Source organism: Nipponia nippon, unplaced genomic scaffold (genome assembly GCF_047370975.1).
Source record: "Nipponia nippon isolate SJK-2023a ecotype South Korea unplaced genomic scaffold, ASM4737097v1 scaffold_15, whole genome shotgun sequence".
Taxonomy (NCBI): domain Eukaryota; kingdom Metazoa; phylum Chordata; class Aves; order Pelecaniformes; family Threskiornithidae; genus Nipponia; species Nipponia nippon.
In genome coordinates, this window is record NW_028262331.1 from 2,323,116 (window position 1) to 2,340,761 (window position 17,646).

Consider the following 17,646-nt stretch of genomic DNA (forward strand, 5'->3'; position numbering starts at 1 on the left):
CAGAAGGATGCCGCACACCCACAAGTGCGCTGTTGGATCCTACAGCCACATTTAAATACATCGCTCTCACACCTCCTCCCTGTGTGAATACCGAGTTTGTGAAGGAAAAAAATGAAGAATTAAGTAACATAGCTTCAACACTTCAATCTTTTCCTAACAAATTTGAGGATGAACTGCTGTGCTTCCAGTTAATCCACAGGCAAACCTACAGGTCAGAAGTCTTGGCTTAGATTTAAGTTATTTGCAGAATAAAAAAAAAAAAAAAAAAAACACCTTTAAAAAGTGCTGGAAGATTTCTTTTTTTTAATTCAATATGGTCACTTTATTATACTGTCTTATATCACTTCAGATAGAGCTTAATTTATCTCCAAGTAGCCTCAGTTGAAATTAATTTTTTGCTTAATTCCTTATTGGTACCATGCTTAGGAACTTTCAAGACAGCAATTGATTGCATCACACATTTAAAATATGGTTCACTTCCCAATACAGCACCTTTAGTAATAATTTACGTTTTCAATTAAACTAGGGTGCCAACATTAAAAGAAAAGAAGATAATCCTGGGAGACAACAACTGCTCCATGCACAGTAAATTTTTTTTACTATTATTCTCAAGATATCTAATTCATTAACATAATTAGGTTAACCCAAAAGCCACTGTTTCTAATCTTTTTTTTTAGTTTGGAATTTGCCAGGAGTTTCTGTCATACTGGATGGAGCGGGGGAGCGGCACACACAGGGGCACTTCGTCCCAGCAGCATTACCTGGTCTGGTGACAGGGTGGTGACATCTCTCTGGCAACTCCATTTCACAGCTGCGTAAACTGCAGCCAAAAGACGAAGTGAGATGCAGCAGGGCAGATCACAAAGCAGTGGCAAAATTTGCATCAGAAATAAAAACATGCCAACATTGCTCATTTTCTTACAAGCCTGATCACCTGCAGCACAACAGTGATGACAGGTGAAAGCAGAGGAGGCAGAGGAACCCTTCTTCTGCCACATCCCAGGTGCAATCAGCTCACACCATAGGCTTCAGAGAAACATGGGAGATATTAACATCCCACCATTTATTCCTGTTTCTAGATATGACCTAGATAAGTTCTTCTATGTTCTGCCTTGGCTGTACAAGCTCTACCATCTAGAAGCAACACTATCACGATAATTACACTGGTTACCATATCAGGTGTGAACGCCCACGTTTGAGTCCCAGTCAAGAGATGAGCCACACTGCCAAACAGCTGCTATTTTAGCCAGAGTGGGCAAACACCAGATTGTAACCACATTTTAAGCTTATATTCTTCTGCGTCCACGAAGGGGGACACTCTGTGCCTACGCTGGAGCCTGAAGACACAAGCCACTAATGCCCGTTAGCTCCCACAGGAGGCCCCGAGCTGGGCGTTTAACGCAGGAGCATACAGACAGGATCAAAATAGTAATATATTATTAAACAATTATCATGGTACTGAGTCTAAGACACAGGCATTGTCTACTTCAGTACAATACCTGAATAGAGTTTCTCCTACCTTTGAGCACATCTACTCATTCACAGGAGAGGGGCATGGCAAAAACAAGGCCCTTTTCTTCCAGTTTCATCAGCCCTGGAAGCGAAGCTCTCCATGGGGAAGCCATTTTGAGTCCATGGGATTTCCCAGTATGTATTTTTAACCTATCTAGCAGGGATAACATCCTTAGTAATCAATTTGACTCATGATTACCATTTCAAGCACAGGCTCATACCCAGACAAAAAAAGCGCACTTTCCATGGCAATATATACAGAACAATAACATTGCCAGATGGTATAATACTGAACAGAATTAATTTCACACATGATGTTTTCAAGGTGTTAAAACATGTCACAGCTTCTGCTAATAAAACATCTTCCTCTTCCCTCCTCCTTTTAAGAAAACGCTGCATTCGCACCAGCCCGTATTTTACATTATATGTGTTTTCAATTCTGATAAGGGCAGCTGATTGCTTGCAAACCTAATTACAGTCAAATGAAAGTCTTTCAGAACCATCATTAGCAATTAGGACCCGCTGGATTTGCAGTGTATCATTTAGAGAGGTATAATTCAATAGCTTATTGAAAAATTGCAGGTGAAACTGGTGATTATAAGGGGGGGAAACGCCTGTGACACGTCACTGCAGCAAATCTTCAGTAAAGTGGCAGCTTCTACGAGCGGCTGATCAATGAATGCAGGTGTTTGCTTCGGCATGCTGCGGAGCACAGCTCCTCGCCTCGCTCGGAAAACGTTAGCTGCATCCTGTCGTCGCGCTTGGTTTTGTGAATGGCTCTGGATTTCATATTATGTGCCTGGTTTTGTGTGTGTTTTCAAGGAATCCAAAGGGCCTATTCAGGAACTTCATTAAACCTGGGGGGGATGTGCAGTGCAGAACAACAGGCACACGAAGCAACACATCATTTTTCAGTTCTTTCTATAGAGAACAACAATCTTTTCTGTGCCCATTGAGCTCAATTATATATTATCAGGGCCCAGAAGTTGTTTGGATGCTTTCGAGCAGCTGGGCGCCTTCACAGATGACGCACTGGATATGGTGACTGCGGGTTAAGTACAGCTGGAGATTTCTGTGGCCTCTGATCAGAAGCAAACAGCAGTTGAGAATCACAAAACACTTGTAATTCAAGCACTGTTTGTCACCAGCAGCGGTTTCTGAGAGAGAAACGAGAGGGGCAACTGAATAGCAGCCCAGCTTTTAGACACACGTTCTCTCACTCATACAGAAATCCACATACTGTGCATGTGTGCAAAATAAAGCACGGTTCCCTTTCAAGGATGAAATTACCGACTGGCCAGCACGAAGCACTCAACATTTTAACAGCATGATGGTAGACTAGATAACGCCGAGTCAGACAGCAGCAGACGCAGACGATGCTAACTCACACAACGGGCCCCCTCTTTGGGCATATCCCTCCATACACACCCCTGTGTAATAGTTACCCCTCTGAAATGCCACACTGCCCAGCCTCGGCCCATGCACAGCCCCACCACTTCAGCCCTTCCCCTTTCCCACAGACGTGTTCCTCCTTCTCCATCCTACCAAGGCTTCTCAAATCCCAGATCTACCTCTCTCTCTATCACACGAGCATCCTCTCCCACATATCGTTACATCCACTCATGCTGTGTATGTAACCTCAAAGCACAGTTACCTGTATATGGCCCTTTCTGTACTTTCAGTGCTGTAATCTGACTTTTTTGTCATTTCATCATTTATTTTTCAAATTAAATGCTGTGAATAAGGTAGATTGACAAATAAATTCAAATAAACAATGCCCAGATTACCAACACATAGCAGTCAAAGTTTCCTTAAACCAGTGCCCCCTGCAAAGCCCTATTGCTTGCGACACTTGCTTTGGGTTACTTCAACCTTTTGGCAACACACATCAAACCACGCTGTGTAGGCTGCAAAACAAACAGCAAACCTAGTAATTTCAAAGTGGTTGTGCTAGTATTTTGAAATTAAAAAAAAACAAAAACAAAAAAACCACCACACACAAAACCTCTCTTTACAAACAGAACGGAAAGAAACATTATCTCAATTTCCATTAACGCATGGCAGTATCACTGCTGACCTGAGGCCCAGCTACTAAGGCGTGCAAGTTTGCCCCACGCTCTCGGAGTCGGTCGCAACGTTTCCCTTAACTTCAGTCATACAGAGCCAGACCTCCAACGGTGCAAAACTAGACCAAACGCGGCCCGCACGGCTTGCAAAGCCCTGAGCTATGCTCATGGCCCAGGTTCCTTCCTGATCTTCAGCAGTTCTACAGTCACTGAAATCCTCTGGCTGCCAGTGAAGTAATCCCAAATCACAGCAGCTGTATAAAAGGAGACTCAAGCCTTTATCACCCATTATGGGTGTATACACGTTGTTGCAGCATTTCCAAGGTGTCTAACTGCACACTGTACAAATACATACACGTTTTTTCCCTTGCTGCTGCACAGAGCTACAAGTTGGGAGTCAAAGAAATTAAACAGTTCTCCATGGTTGCATATAATACTCGTAGCTGCTATTGCACTCCCAAAGCCCACCCACAATTTCATTTTCAATTAACAGCTCTTAGAAAAGCAGTAATGAAAGCAGTTGCTAAAGAGCACTCAGATGTCATTGAGAGACTGCAAACCCAAACTGTAAATAGCACATTGTAAATCGCTTGTCACCACAGTCAGCTCTCACTGGAATCACACTGCCAGTGACAATCAAACCCATCTGCTCAGCTCCCCAACCAATGTCACCACAAACCATACAGCTAACACCCACCTCCCGCTCCGCTCTCATTACCTGTCATGTATAGGCTTGTCTAAAAGTGTGCAAAAGCCATTCCTGACTGCAAGCGTGATTAAATGCAGATCACAACACGGTTATTCCACCCTCCGCGCCAGAGGTTTGCTGTACAGAAGCACACAAGCACCTCTGCACCAAAGGCCAAGCGTGCTATAAGTAAATCTGCAGCACAATTAACAACATGATGTTCGTAAGCGACGATGACAGAGGACGACAGTGGCCATCCAGATCAGCCATCAAAAGCCCTAGCAGTCACAAATTTAAGATGGATAGATTCAGGGCGAGACTGCCAAGGGGATCGTGGACTTAATTCTGAGAAGGAAAAGCTTCAATACTTCCCTCCCTCCCCTTAATTGATTCATGTAATGGACTACGAGGTTAAAGCTAGTAGTTCATAATGCTTGTAGTTGATGACTGGCAGAGTCAGCAGTGTATCTTTTTTTGCTGTTCTTCCCATTTTTCCTTTACCTTATTAAAATTTACCTCCTAATTCATCTCTCCATCATGAGTTTTCTTCCCTTTATTCATTATCTGCCCCTTATTTATTACCAGTTTGTCTCCTTCCTTGCACTCACACGGTATCTGGGATTGGCATTTGATATTCTGCAAGCGTCTTTGGAATCAGCCCGTTAAAGTAGAGCCCAGCAGCAGTTGCCTCTCGTATACACATAAGCCAGCTAATATACCACTTGCCCAGCACAGAGATTGCTGGTTTAGAAGCATATGCCGAAGACAATCCTTTTCTGCAAGAAGGCGTATGAATCTCCCAGCAGAAGAAGAAAACAATGCAGGAAATGGTAGAGGTAGCAAAAGTCAGCAACTTCTGCTCTTTCCAAAACACAGACCCACTGAATAAAGAGAAACGATCCTTCCATCTCACTATCAAAATACTCTCAACACTCCTTCTGCAATGAAAACTCATTGTTTCCTAGTATGTCCCATCCTCCTCGAACCTTGATGAATAAAAACTCAAAAATTTTTGCCACCCTTTTACTAGTTTTAAAAAAGTTCACTTTAAGATTTCCAGATGATTTTTACAGAAAAACACATAAAAACACACCATCACCAATTAACGTAAAGGAAACTAAATTTAAAACGCTGGAGAAATATTCTGATGAGTCTTATGTTTGCTTAATGCCAACTAAAATTTCCTTGAGGCGTTTAATAAGTACATTTATAAAAGCTCACAAAGCAGAGTTCAAAAGTCTTCTCGCTAGTAAAATATGAGCCTTAATTAACCTACAGTTTCACATTTTCTGGATTTCAATAAACCTGTAGGCATTTCAGCATAGCTGGATAAATACCTGCATGAATACTGCAAGGATTTTCTTTGAAAACTAATTAGCAGTCCTTCCAATAGCTGACTTCAACTAAATCTGTTGGACGAGGGAGCTTCATACCATAAATCCTGCATGTGAGGGTTACTTCCAGCAGCTAACAGATAACACAGAAAGGCCTATCAGACAGGCCTGTTAACTACTGGTAAAACAACGAACAAGATCTCCAGGTATAAAAACCTTTCCCAACAGGGACGGACTGCAGCCAAGGTCTTTTGCCAGCAGGGGAATGCAAAAGAGCATCGAGATTGCATCCTGCCATTCAATTACAATATTCACACGTGACAATTCAGGATTCCTTCGGGGACAACAGGGGCAAGATACATTGTTTACATATAAAATATATAGCTCTAATGTGGCAAGGACACCATATGTATCCAGAATTCTAAACTCTAATTGGCTTTGGACCTTCCTACTTGCCAAGCACAACACACCAGTGGGCCCTGTTCTTAGTTTGCTGTCATCTGATAAGGCTGACAAGCAACTTTACTTCCCATCGAGAGCCCGGGAATTCCGTGGGATGGAGCTGCATGGAGAAACAAACACAAGGTGTGCAGCCAGGAGTCACTCTAGGAGGAAGAGTGCTACATGATCAGAGAAAACCATCCTCAGAATTTATCATTCTCCTCCTTTTTTGAGGTCTTCACCATTTGTCTTGAAAAGACAGAAAACACTTACCAGAAATACTATATATAAAGGTCGTGGGCATGTCTTTTCAAATAAGCTTTATAGTCTTTTCCGTGACATCTTTTTTCCACATCTAAGTGCCAAAGCCACTTGGATTTGTCAGCACCTAAACTGTTCATGAGACTAAAATGTTCTTATCTAAGGAGCTATACCCCTACCAAATGCATTAAATTTATATTGAGCAAGATATTTTATTTCCTCTCAACCTTATCCCTCAGGAATTAAGCAGAGTACTCAGATTTATCAGCTAAAAGGAAAACCATTTTCTATGACATTTGTCAACTCAATACCTTCCAAGCCAGTGTACATTTGTTCCTAAAAACATAACCTCACAAATAACCTCGATCAGCAGCAAGCCTGATTCCTTCATTGCTTAAGTACCAGGCAGAAAGGTTTCACCTGACAGTCAGCTATACCAGGGGAATCAAATAGTGCAAAAAGTCAGCTTTTACGAAGGCCAGTTCCTACGGCACAAAGCACATACATTTACCATTTGACATACTAAAAAGGAACACAAGAGTGAAGACCGCATAGGTGAACACAGAAAACAGTCAAGGAAACACAGAAACCTTCAGTATCTACTTATAACATAACCACTGCCTCAACTATCCTGAGGAGTTTCCCCACCTCCCTTTGAAATACAAAGTAAAATTAAATTAGAAGAAATATCTTTAATGGGTGTGGTAGTGTAGAATAGGCATTTTACAATTTGTTTGCTTTGCTGAAGCAGTCTATAATCTCTTATTCTATTCCTATATACAGTATAGGCTTAAAAATAATCATGGAAACATTTTTTTACCAGCTTCCATAACTGTGAACATCAAAATTGAATACCAGTCAATGTGCTTGTCATCCTCAATACTCCTTCCATTTCCCTGAGCTCACAAAATGAGAAGCAGTGAATTCTCACTATTTTCTAAAAGTTCCTCTCCAAAGCCATGTTCGGTTTGCACCAAACGAGGACGAAGACTCATTCAACGAATATCCACCATCTCCATTAGACGTATAAATTTTGGTTAGAGAATCATTAATATCACTCAAATTTAAGTCAAAGCTGACCTCTTTACTGTTACTTTAGACTTCAGTTTCGCAGACAATGAGTCAAATGACCGTACAGGCACATGCTATACTTAAAATGCCCAGCTCTAATTTAGGCTTTTATATATAACAAAGACACGAGGGCTATTTATTCAAAAAAAGCAAAACATGGCTCTTTTTTCTGCATCCTGCTCACCAGAGAAATCACAGTTGTCACACTTTGTTCTTTTTTAAAAACATGAAACACAACACTGCACAGTCCTGAATAAGAGTCCAAGATTTCCAGCCTCAGGCCTTGCTACCTGCTCACTTGTGTCACACGTGCGCCACAGCTACCACCGTAAGGGAACACCAGTGTTGGGAAGGCAGAAGGTTCTTGCTTACGGGTAGGTGATTAGTTACCCAGAAGAGCACACACCAGTACCACTGACATCCTACAAATGAGCTCCTTGCACTGTAATCTGTCTTGGAGCTTTGTCTTGATTAACAGCTGCCCCTCTTGCAATTACCGCACCTTGCCCTTGATGTTCAACGGGGTCTTATGCTTCTGTGTACAAAGTCTAAAAACAAGAAGGCGTATTTATAGCACAAAGTTGGCCTAACAAGGTAATAGAGAGACCACATTTGTTTGCCCTGACAGTCTCGCAGCCAGCCTATGGAAAGCCTTTGCACATTTCTTAATCAGCTCGGCATCAATACACCACTTGCTTTCCCACTCAATTCATCTCTTCTTGTACCAGGACATGCTACCAAGCGGCACCTGAGAGACCAAGAATAAAACAACTACGAAGGGGTTAAAATAAGTAATCCCACAAAATCAGAAATCTGCTTCTACATACCATGTGCCAACAGCCAAAGCCCTCCCTCCCCGCAACAGATAACTTGTCTCCCACCTGTCTGAGGCCCTTCGGTATTTTCTTCCTTTTCCCAAGGTGCTGACAAAGATTACGATCATTTTCGCGGTCGGAGCTGTACTGGTGGTGGTGAAGTCTGTTCTTTTTTGGAAGATACGACAGCCCGTTGGTAAGCGCTTCCCGTTTCTTCTTGGCTAGAGGATTCTGTCGCTTCTCCACACGTTCCTGAGGTTTCAGAGCTACGTCCTTCTGCAGAGGGAGGGAGTGGGGGAAGGAAGGGAAGAAAAACACAGTGGTTAAGATACGGCTCTGATTTGGTCGACCTCTTTAAGCAGCAATTCTAGGTGACCAGCAAAGGATTCTTGAGGCAATGCTACAATCACCAGAAAAGGAGAAAGCAGTCTTCACTGGTGTCCACTTAATCAAAAGATAGGCAAACGCAAAATAAAATCTGTAAGATGGAGCGCACAGAAGCAGACACATACTCCTTTAGATTTCATACCGTCAACCTCATAATTCTCAAATGCATCTCACATAAAAAAAGCTTGTATTTGAAAACTTTGTTACTGACCCTTCTTTAAAGCCCAGAGTCAATGTCTATCTATAAAAACCACTCGAGTCTTGTAACTTAAACACGAGTTTTGTCGCTTAGCCTACAGCTACTGTATTTTCTTACCTATAACCTGCAACACACAGAATTCATATTTTTGTTTTAAATAAACGTTACTTGAAAAAAATTCTCCAATAACACAAAATTAAAGGCAGAGGAAGAGGAGGCTGGAGGGTCATTGAGAGAGAAGAATTTAGAAGCTATTGGAAAAGTGTAAATTACAATGCATATTGTGCATCTAATAAATACAATTTGCTAAGTCATATCTACTCCAAGAACTCCATATGTTAGAGTACAGTATTTCCATTTAAGGGGCACATTACTCAAATAGTGTAATACTTTAAGCATACTCTACTAACATGCCTGGCTGCTTTGACCAAAAGCTCTCTGTGCCCTACCATCAAGTACCATATGATCTTGTGAGCCTTCATGCTTCTGTTTATTGTCACTTAGTATTATAACCAACAGCAGGAAAGAAATTGGGCTGCTGGTCCCTGTGTCACAAAGACTCAGGTTCAGGAGAATATAATTCAAATTATGCCACCTTTTAATGCAAAAAAACCATGCCTAAAGGCAAAAATCAGTTTGGCTTTAATTAAAGAATGCTCCCTAAATGCCTATCTAAAACACAAGAGCTTCACAAAATTCATAACTAAAACCAATGAGAACATTAATTAAACTGAAAACAGTCAACGTTCAAATTCGATATTTGGTGAAAAGAATAATTTTACAAGCATTAAGAAGGGAGTACGGAACAGAAGCTGTAAGATACTTTTTGTCCCTTTTCTTCACCTAAGACACCATGGGAAATATCCTAAGCTTTTCTTCACACAGTGTTCCTCATATCAGAGAAGTTAGAGCTTTATCCAAGCTCACGAAAAAAAAAATCTTTAGCATCCTTAGCTATAAAGCAGGATCAGTATTTTAAGAATGTCATGTCTCTCTTCTCTGGTTCCTCCAGCCATTAAAAAAAAAAAAAAGAGTCAGCAGCAGCACCGATCATCATAACATGCTTTGAGACCCACTCGTAAAAAGCACTGTACACAAGCTAAGAGATGCTACAGGGCAAGCCCAAGGAAAAATAAAGTAAGGAGAATCACTTTTCCGAGCACACCTTTTGTCTCCTTTCCCAGGAAGGTTTTAGATTTAGATATACACCACAAATGCATGAAGGCAAATTCTTGGGTGTCACGTATTATGGTTACTACTTCACCAATTCTCATCATCAATAGCTTCATAAAATAGCAACTACAGCAACTACAAATACACGTTGACCTCCCGGATACCAAACACAGAGCACCTCGCACAGCAGCTCCCGCTCTCAGGCCTATTCAGCTACGCTTCGGGAAATAACCTGGAAAAAGGAGTAACGCTGCAATTCCCACAGAGCAACTTCAACACAGCAGAAAAGCACCAGAATTACAACTTGTTCAGTGCACTCTATTGAAACAATGAGATATTTTATCATAGAACAGATTTGTGTCTTAAGATAACTATCATCGTGCTGCTAATGATAAACATAAATATTTATTTTTTCAGTTCAGCATCAAAAAAATCCAGTGCTTTACGAATAGCACATTATACCAGCACAAGACTTCTGTTAAAACATGGAGATTGTATTTGTAGCTAGAAATACTATTAAGACGATTCACTCTAAATGTGAAAGGTTGAAGAAATGAAGAAAGGGAAACTTTCTGGGGGAAAAAAAAAAAAAAATATTCTCCTAATGACTAAATAGCTTTTGTGGTGGTTTTTTGTTGCATTTTTTTTTTTTTTGGTCTTTTTTTTTTTTTTCTTTAGCTACAGATCTAAATGAAACAGTGGCAGGCTTCCAGAAACTTATAAAATGTCTAATGGGGCTAGCACTGCCATCAAGAAATTACTAGCTCCCATTAGCTTTAAAGAGGGCATAAAATGGGTCCAATTTTGCAGATCACTATGGCCATATCTGGGATAACCTCCTCCATAAGAAGCCCATGTTTTAGCCAGCTGCATAAAGTTTCATGAATTGTCAAGATGAGCTAAACTTTACTTTAGGTGTATGTCAGAATTGGGACGAAAGAATCTGCATATATACCTACAGCTAAGATGAGTGACAGCAGCTTCACAAAGCTTTCTGCAAACTCTATGAAAACATATCTTCCGAGACAGAAGGAACAATTTGCAGAAATATTCAAAAATAAGGTGCCTCTTCTGCTTACTAGCAAAGAAGGGAAAGGGAGCTCCATGTGTACATCGCTTGCAATTCTACAAATTGCGAAAGCGGGCCTTAAATCCAGTTTGGTGGGTGGGCTTACTATGAAATTTAGACATAAAGACTGGTGTTTAGACAACCATGTTCCTCCAGAACAGCCGTCTGCTTTTCACCAGCTGACATCGCTGCAGAGAAAATTACAGAGTGCTGTGGGTCAAACCCCTGTATTATTGAATTGTATGGTAGAACCTCTCATTGCTTTCAACGGATACACGATTTGGCCTTAAAATATATATGTATATAGAAATATATATTAAATTCTTCATCTGCAGACTGGACTGCAACAGGACATGTTAAAATAATAAACGCTTAGACACAGGTGGATAGGACGCATTAAAATTAGCCTGAAGAGAGCTCACATGCGGTGTCAATCCTCGTGTTTGAGGGTGCAAACTGCCTGGGATTGTTTTGGACGCACCGTCGGTACAGGAGCGCACACGGGGCTGCAGAGGACGCGCACGGATTCTGCCGTCTTGGAAGCCGCTGGGTTCGGCAGAGGCGGCGCTTGGCTGGGAACCGTGGCCCTGCATAAATCACTTCCCCACTTTCTGCCCTTTCTCCCTCATCCAATTTTTATCTTTCTGTTGTTTAGATAGGACAATAGCTGTACCATGCCGCGTGCTAGTACATTAGCCAGCACAATCTTAATTACAGACTTCAGGCATCATCATGATTAGAGTAATAAGCTGTAATTACTCTAAGGTGACAGGACTGCACAGACCTTATCTACATAGATAAGGGGATGTAGTAATATTTCATGTCGAGACGTATTTTTCAGCAGCTACCCATGGAGTCGATGCAAACTAAGTAGCAGACCTGTGAACAACACATTCAGACTTTAATGGAGGTTTTTCTCCTCTCCTGCCAGCATACAAGCCCACACATTATTAAATAAATCCTACAAACATATTAGGCATGGTTTAAAACCATCTTATTCAGAGATATCTTTCATCAGTAAAGTGCCTTAAGTGTATCAGGAAGGTGACTTAATGTATAAATATGTAATTACATGCAATTCAATACAAAAGTGCATTAATATTTATGAGTGTGCTGTATAATCTAAAAAAATTTCCATTTGTTTTATTTCTATTGGGCACATTAATCAACCTGATACCACTGTACGTGCCATAGCGGAGAAGAGCCGCCCATGCTGAACAGACCCCTGCTGCGACGTCAGCGAGCAGGAGGGCTGCTGAAGCCTGATGGGGTGGCACTGCAATCATCTCGGCTCCAATTAATATTAACAATTTCAATCCAAGCCCTGCATTTGGTGAGGGGAGGAGAAGCAGCCTCCATGAGTACATCAGATAATTTCTCGAGGTAGGAGGCTTGAAGGATACACTGCATTCTCATCATGTGTTAAGCTGTGACGGAGCTATGCCTGATTTATTTCAGGAGAGTCCATCTTCTTGCTATGTAAATGCCAGCTCATTAATTATAAATCAGATCCTCAGTGGTAGCCGAGCAGTGCTTCCCATTGCTTTGCAGAGTACACGCTTCACCCCCATGAATCTCACCTGAGCGCCAGTCCATTGCTGCTGCCCTTTCCTCCAGCTACCTCTCCTCTGACGACGACTTAAAAACTACATGGCAACAAGAGGAACTCTGTTCCACCCCTTATTACACGGTTTTTCTATGGGAACACTTGACGAAAAGCAACGCTGTAAATGCACTGTGCGGCAAACGCACTGCAGGCACTTATTTGGATGAAAATTTCGGGTGCTGCTCAGGGATTTCAAGCCTTGATCTTTCCAAAATCATCCTTGCAGATTATCGCTGTGATTCCAGTGTTGCAAGAACTTACTTTCTGAAATTACACTCAACAGGACCCCAGTAAAGTGCAACTTTTAAAAACTGATTATTAAAAACAAAAGTCGATTACAGTGCAGGGCTAGTAAAACCAAATAACAACTGCATCAGTCTACAACTATATTCCAATTATTTGCTCCTCAGGTTCTTGCTAAAGTCCACAACGGCTTTATATCAGGGCCCAACGATTTATCCTTCACTCCAACAATAAAATTAAGTATAAAGAAATGAGACACTTTTAAAAACCCAAAATTATTAAACAGTCATGAAATATCAATGTAGTGCTCCACTTAAAACACAAATAGTTAGAAAAGCAAGCTTGAATATACCAGTTTGCCCCTGTCCAGTATTCAGACATCCAAGCATCCCTGTCAAATAGAATTTTAGGAAAGGTACTCCTGAAGCCTTTCGCCTGTTTGCAAGGTACAAGCAATTCACATTTGATCAGGAACACTAGTGCAGGAGGAAGAAGCCAATTAAGGAGAAAAAAAAAAAAAAACCGAGAAAAAAAAAAAACAAAAAAACATTTTCACTAGCTACAAAAGTTGATTTGAAATTCTTTCCAAGTTATGGACACAAGCGTAAGACAGACGCAGCACCTCGGGCCTGGCTGTCAGCAGCAGAAGTGCTTCATTTGCCAGGGACGTTACGTGAGGAGAAGCAAGAAGCAGCCAAAGGGGCTTCCTATGAAAAAACGCACGAACAGGAACGCTAACAAAACCACCGCTTCCATATTCACTGAGAACATTTGTTACAAAAGTTTAGCTTGCAAGAAATTAAGATGCCTAAAGAGTACAGCTGAAATACCGCAGCTTCGTTAGCATCACGCAGTGGGTATCGTTAGCTGGGAATCCAGCAGAGCAACACGCACAAAGCAGCTGCACAAACCGAACCAAAACCCCTCCGAATCAGGAAACGGTGCCAGTACCAGATTTGCCATCGCATCTTGACGGTCTTCATCGACTCATACTGTGTTTTGTTACGTTTGGGAAGAATTTTTATAGCTGATAGATGAAAATGCCCTAAGACTTCAATACCTCTCTCTCGCATTTCATAATTCCTTATTTTAGTTCTGGCAGTAACAACAAGATGTAAAGGTCTGAAAACAATGCACTGACTAGTCCCTGAAATCTTTCAAAATCAGAAAATAAGCTGAGACGTTTATAATAGTCATGCATTTCCCTCCAGATAAGATAGTTAAACACACTGTGTATTCTTCGGAATGCACAGTTAGTTCCTCAAAAGCATTTATCTAGGGGGAAAAAATTGCAAACACTCTTAAAACACCACCAAAGAGAAAGGAAAGCAGGTGTAAAGTGCAATGCAAAAGAGAAAAGGATTCTCAAAGTGTAGAAATTATGGTATTTTAGGACACGAGGGACTGGTGAAGAGAGCCATGATGTCAACTATAGTGGGTGCAGGAGCCCATCCACTAAACCTAGCAATTTCTTCAAGTCACGAGACCTCTGCAGAAAGGTTTAATCTTGTTTTGTTTGCTTTATTTTCATAAAATTACAATCCATTGCCTCCTGCATCTCTCTGGAATCTGAAAACAAAGTAGTTCAGTCTTGTGCAAAAAAGGCTGTGCAACAGCCTGAAGATGAAATGCTGTACCAGGCTGCAGGACGCTACGCGGTGATTACAGATGAAGGCAAAACAATAGAAAAGCAAGTTGCTGTCTGCTTGAGATATGTTTTATAAAAGCACTTCTGTAGCAAAGAGATTGCTTTGATTTTTCATCCCAAAATCATTTGTTAACAATATCATTGATAAACAGAAGGTTCCTTTTCAGGTGCTGCTGATTTAAATAAGACACAAAAAACTACATTAAAGCAGCATTATTGAGGTTACAAAGTCAAAGACTTGGAACTTATGAAAGGCCAGGATTAAGGCTGCAACCACCACCTTAATTCAGCCCTCTTGTGCATATGCGTCATGATACAATCTTTAATTACAGGATCGCATGCTCTTATTTCCCTGGGCAGAATGGAAGGTATTCAGCTAATGAGCAGCCACTCAGGATTTTGTTTTCTCTTCTTTGTCCAACATGTGGACCTAAAACTTGTTTACTTACACTCCAGTCACACCCTCCTCCGAAAGCACGATTATTAATTTCCTCAAGGGCTTTTCTATACAGCTTCTCACTATAGTATCAGATGCTCAACAAATATCAATGGCCTATCTTACAGCTGTTTAGCCAGTGAAGGTATTTCACTATTCCCATTTTATAGGCGGCAACAACAGTCCTGACATGTTCAGGTCAAAAACGTCTGCTAATTTCAAGCGCCTGTTAGGAAGCACCTAAGATTTGATTTTTCAGAGAACTTAGCTCTACAGAGCACTTTATCTAATGAAGCACAGCCTTCATTGATTTCAGCAGCTACTGGGAGTGCTGAGCACTCCTGCAAATCAGGCTTTAGTAAGCATCACATATTATAAGGACACAGATAATCACTGTTTCTAATATATGTAGTGCGATGGCCTCCCTCAATGCCACATACTAAATACGAGATGGAGGCAGAGGAAAACGGGATTCTAATTCCATTCAACTCATATCAGCAAGAGGAAACCCTCCTGCAATCCTCTCCCTCACCGTGAACCTTCCAGCTTCCATAACAGGGGAAAGGGGCTCAACAAGTGTTTCTGATTCCACAGTAAGTCGAACCTGTCTGAGTAAATGATTTCAGGATCTTCAAGAAATAAAGTAGGCCATTATATCATTAACAGCAGCATCACAATTCATAAAAATGCAAGGGGGGGGACGACACCCAAACAAAAAACTTGGAAGAACTTAAATGCATAGCTAGCTGCTACATAACACATCAGGCAAATGGAAACAAGGGATCCTGTACACATACTACTCCTCAACTCAGCCATGGTTATACACTTCAAATTGTGTTCTACCTCGCATTATTTAAAGAACATATGGCTGTCAACTCTCTTCTACTTAGATTTTACACTGTTTGTTGCTGTAGCGGGATAGCAGTCACTCTTCAGCACAAGTCATCTGTGACTGACTTCTACTAACACACTAGACCTAAGGAAGTAATCTAAAAGTAGTATTTTACTCAGCAGAATAAATGTCCTTCCCTGTTCCTAAGTTCAACCAACTACTTCTTCTTCAGAAGAAGCTTTTCTTCAGCATCCTGTGTGTTCGGATGCAGACACACTGTTTCTCAACAATTTATGACACTTGATGCTTCCAATGACATCTGCATTGTTCCTTTGTGATTATTCACACAGACTACATAATATTGTTTCTGCACCTTACCTTAGTATCTTTCTCACATTTAAGTACACGTACATGTGTGTCTACGTCTCACTGCATTCAATGGGATTTTAGCAAAATCCTTACATTTGTTCTTATCTGTTTTGAGACTGCTGAATATAAGCATACACTCAAATTTTTACCTTGACATGATAAAAAGCATGTTTAAAAAGAATTTTTATTCAAGTATTTGAGTACAAAAGATTAAAACTTACTGCTACACACCAACTTTGACAACAGCAGAATGTAATTACTCAAGATTTCAAAGGCACCCACATCTACAAAACACCTGTAGCAACTGAGCTGAAAAGCAAAATGGACAGTCTTATACAACATTTTTCATAGTATTCGCTAAGCCTACAGGTGCTACACAAAATAAAGGTTTAGCTGAAATCTAAGACTATAATGCCAGCTGTTGAGCCAAAGAAGCCCTATGAAATCAAAGCTGGCAAAAACTGATGTCGTACCTGAAGATGAGTATCAGAGCAATTGATTGCCATTCATTTATTCCATCTTTTGTCAAACATGACATGGTATTCTCAGCCTTATCCTCCCCTCTCCCTTCTCAATTTTGTCACTCAAAATACTCTGCCATACCACACTACAGTTATGGAGAACAGTCATCCAAATTACTGGAGTCGGTGTAACCAGAGTTAGGAAAAATCCTACTCTTGGAGCTACTGTCGAGAAAGTGCTGAGCAACACCAGCTTCGATTACAGAGCCACTGAACTGTTTTTCTTGAGGCTGCCCGGTTTTGTAGAAGGCAAAGTACACACAGCTGATTCTGCTCAGACTGATTTAGCCAGAAACCTGTGTACTCCTGCCAAAAGAAAGAGATCCTGAAGCTCTCACTCCACCCAGCTTCTGCCGGCCTAGAAGTCCCATCACATTTTTTCTAGAGATTTTTCTAGGTCTTACACAAGTGCTAGCAAAGTCCAAGGTTACCTCTGTCTTGCAGATTTGACTAAATCATCTTTGCTAGACCTGTGACTCTGCCTTTTTTGCTGTCTGAAATACCAGCAAGAACTGGCCCCTCCCAGCAGGGAATCTGTGTCCCCTGCTGGCATCATCTCAGCCACGTTCTCTCCAACTCCTCCACGCACAGTCTTTCAAACTTTTCAAATCATCTTCGATAAGTACCCGTCTTTCATACACCTACAGCCTTTTTTACTTGGCAAAGCACCCAGGGCAGATCTCGCAGCGACCAGGGCTGTGCCTGCCCACGCTGGCTGCCCTTTTGGCCCACGACCGCTCCGTCAGCACGAGCTCCGCCAGAATTCAGGGCCCAACTCTGAGTGCTTCTAACACAACTGTAACAAAACACTCCATCCCAGACATGCTTTACAAAATTCACATCGCTGAGACTGCTCACACAGCATGCAGCCCTTGCAGCCAAGGGAAATCTATTCCCACTGGCCCTGGGTTTATTTCCACAGTGCTGGGCCTTAAATAAATGTGCTTGATATACCCCATGAGCAGCATGGCCACG

The 17,646-nt window shown here is 41.4% G+C and overlaps 1 protein-coding gene across 4 annotated transcripts in view; it reads right to left on the reverse strand.

Annotated features, from left to right (window-relative positions):
- AUTS2 (activator of transcription and developmental regulator AUTS2) overlaps positions 1–17,646 on the reverse strand; it is a 791,277-nt gene that overhangs the window by 570,250 nt on the left and 203,381 nt on the right. For all 4 annotated transcript variants that reach the window (XM_087751981.1, XM_087751984.1, XM_087751982.1 and 1 more), the window contains exon 2: positions 8,255–8,464. In XM_087751981.1, coding sequence (XP_087608107.1) covers positions 8,255–8,464 — 210 coding nt within the window. The remainder of the gene's footprint in view (positions 1–8,254; positions 8,465–17,646) is intronic.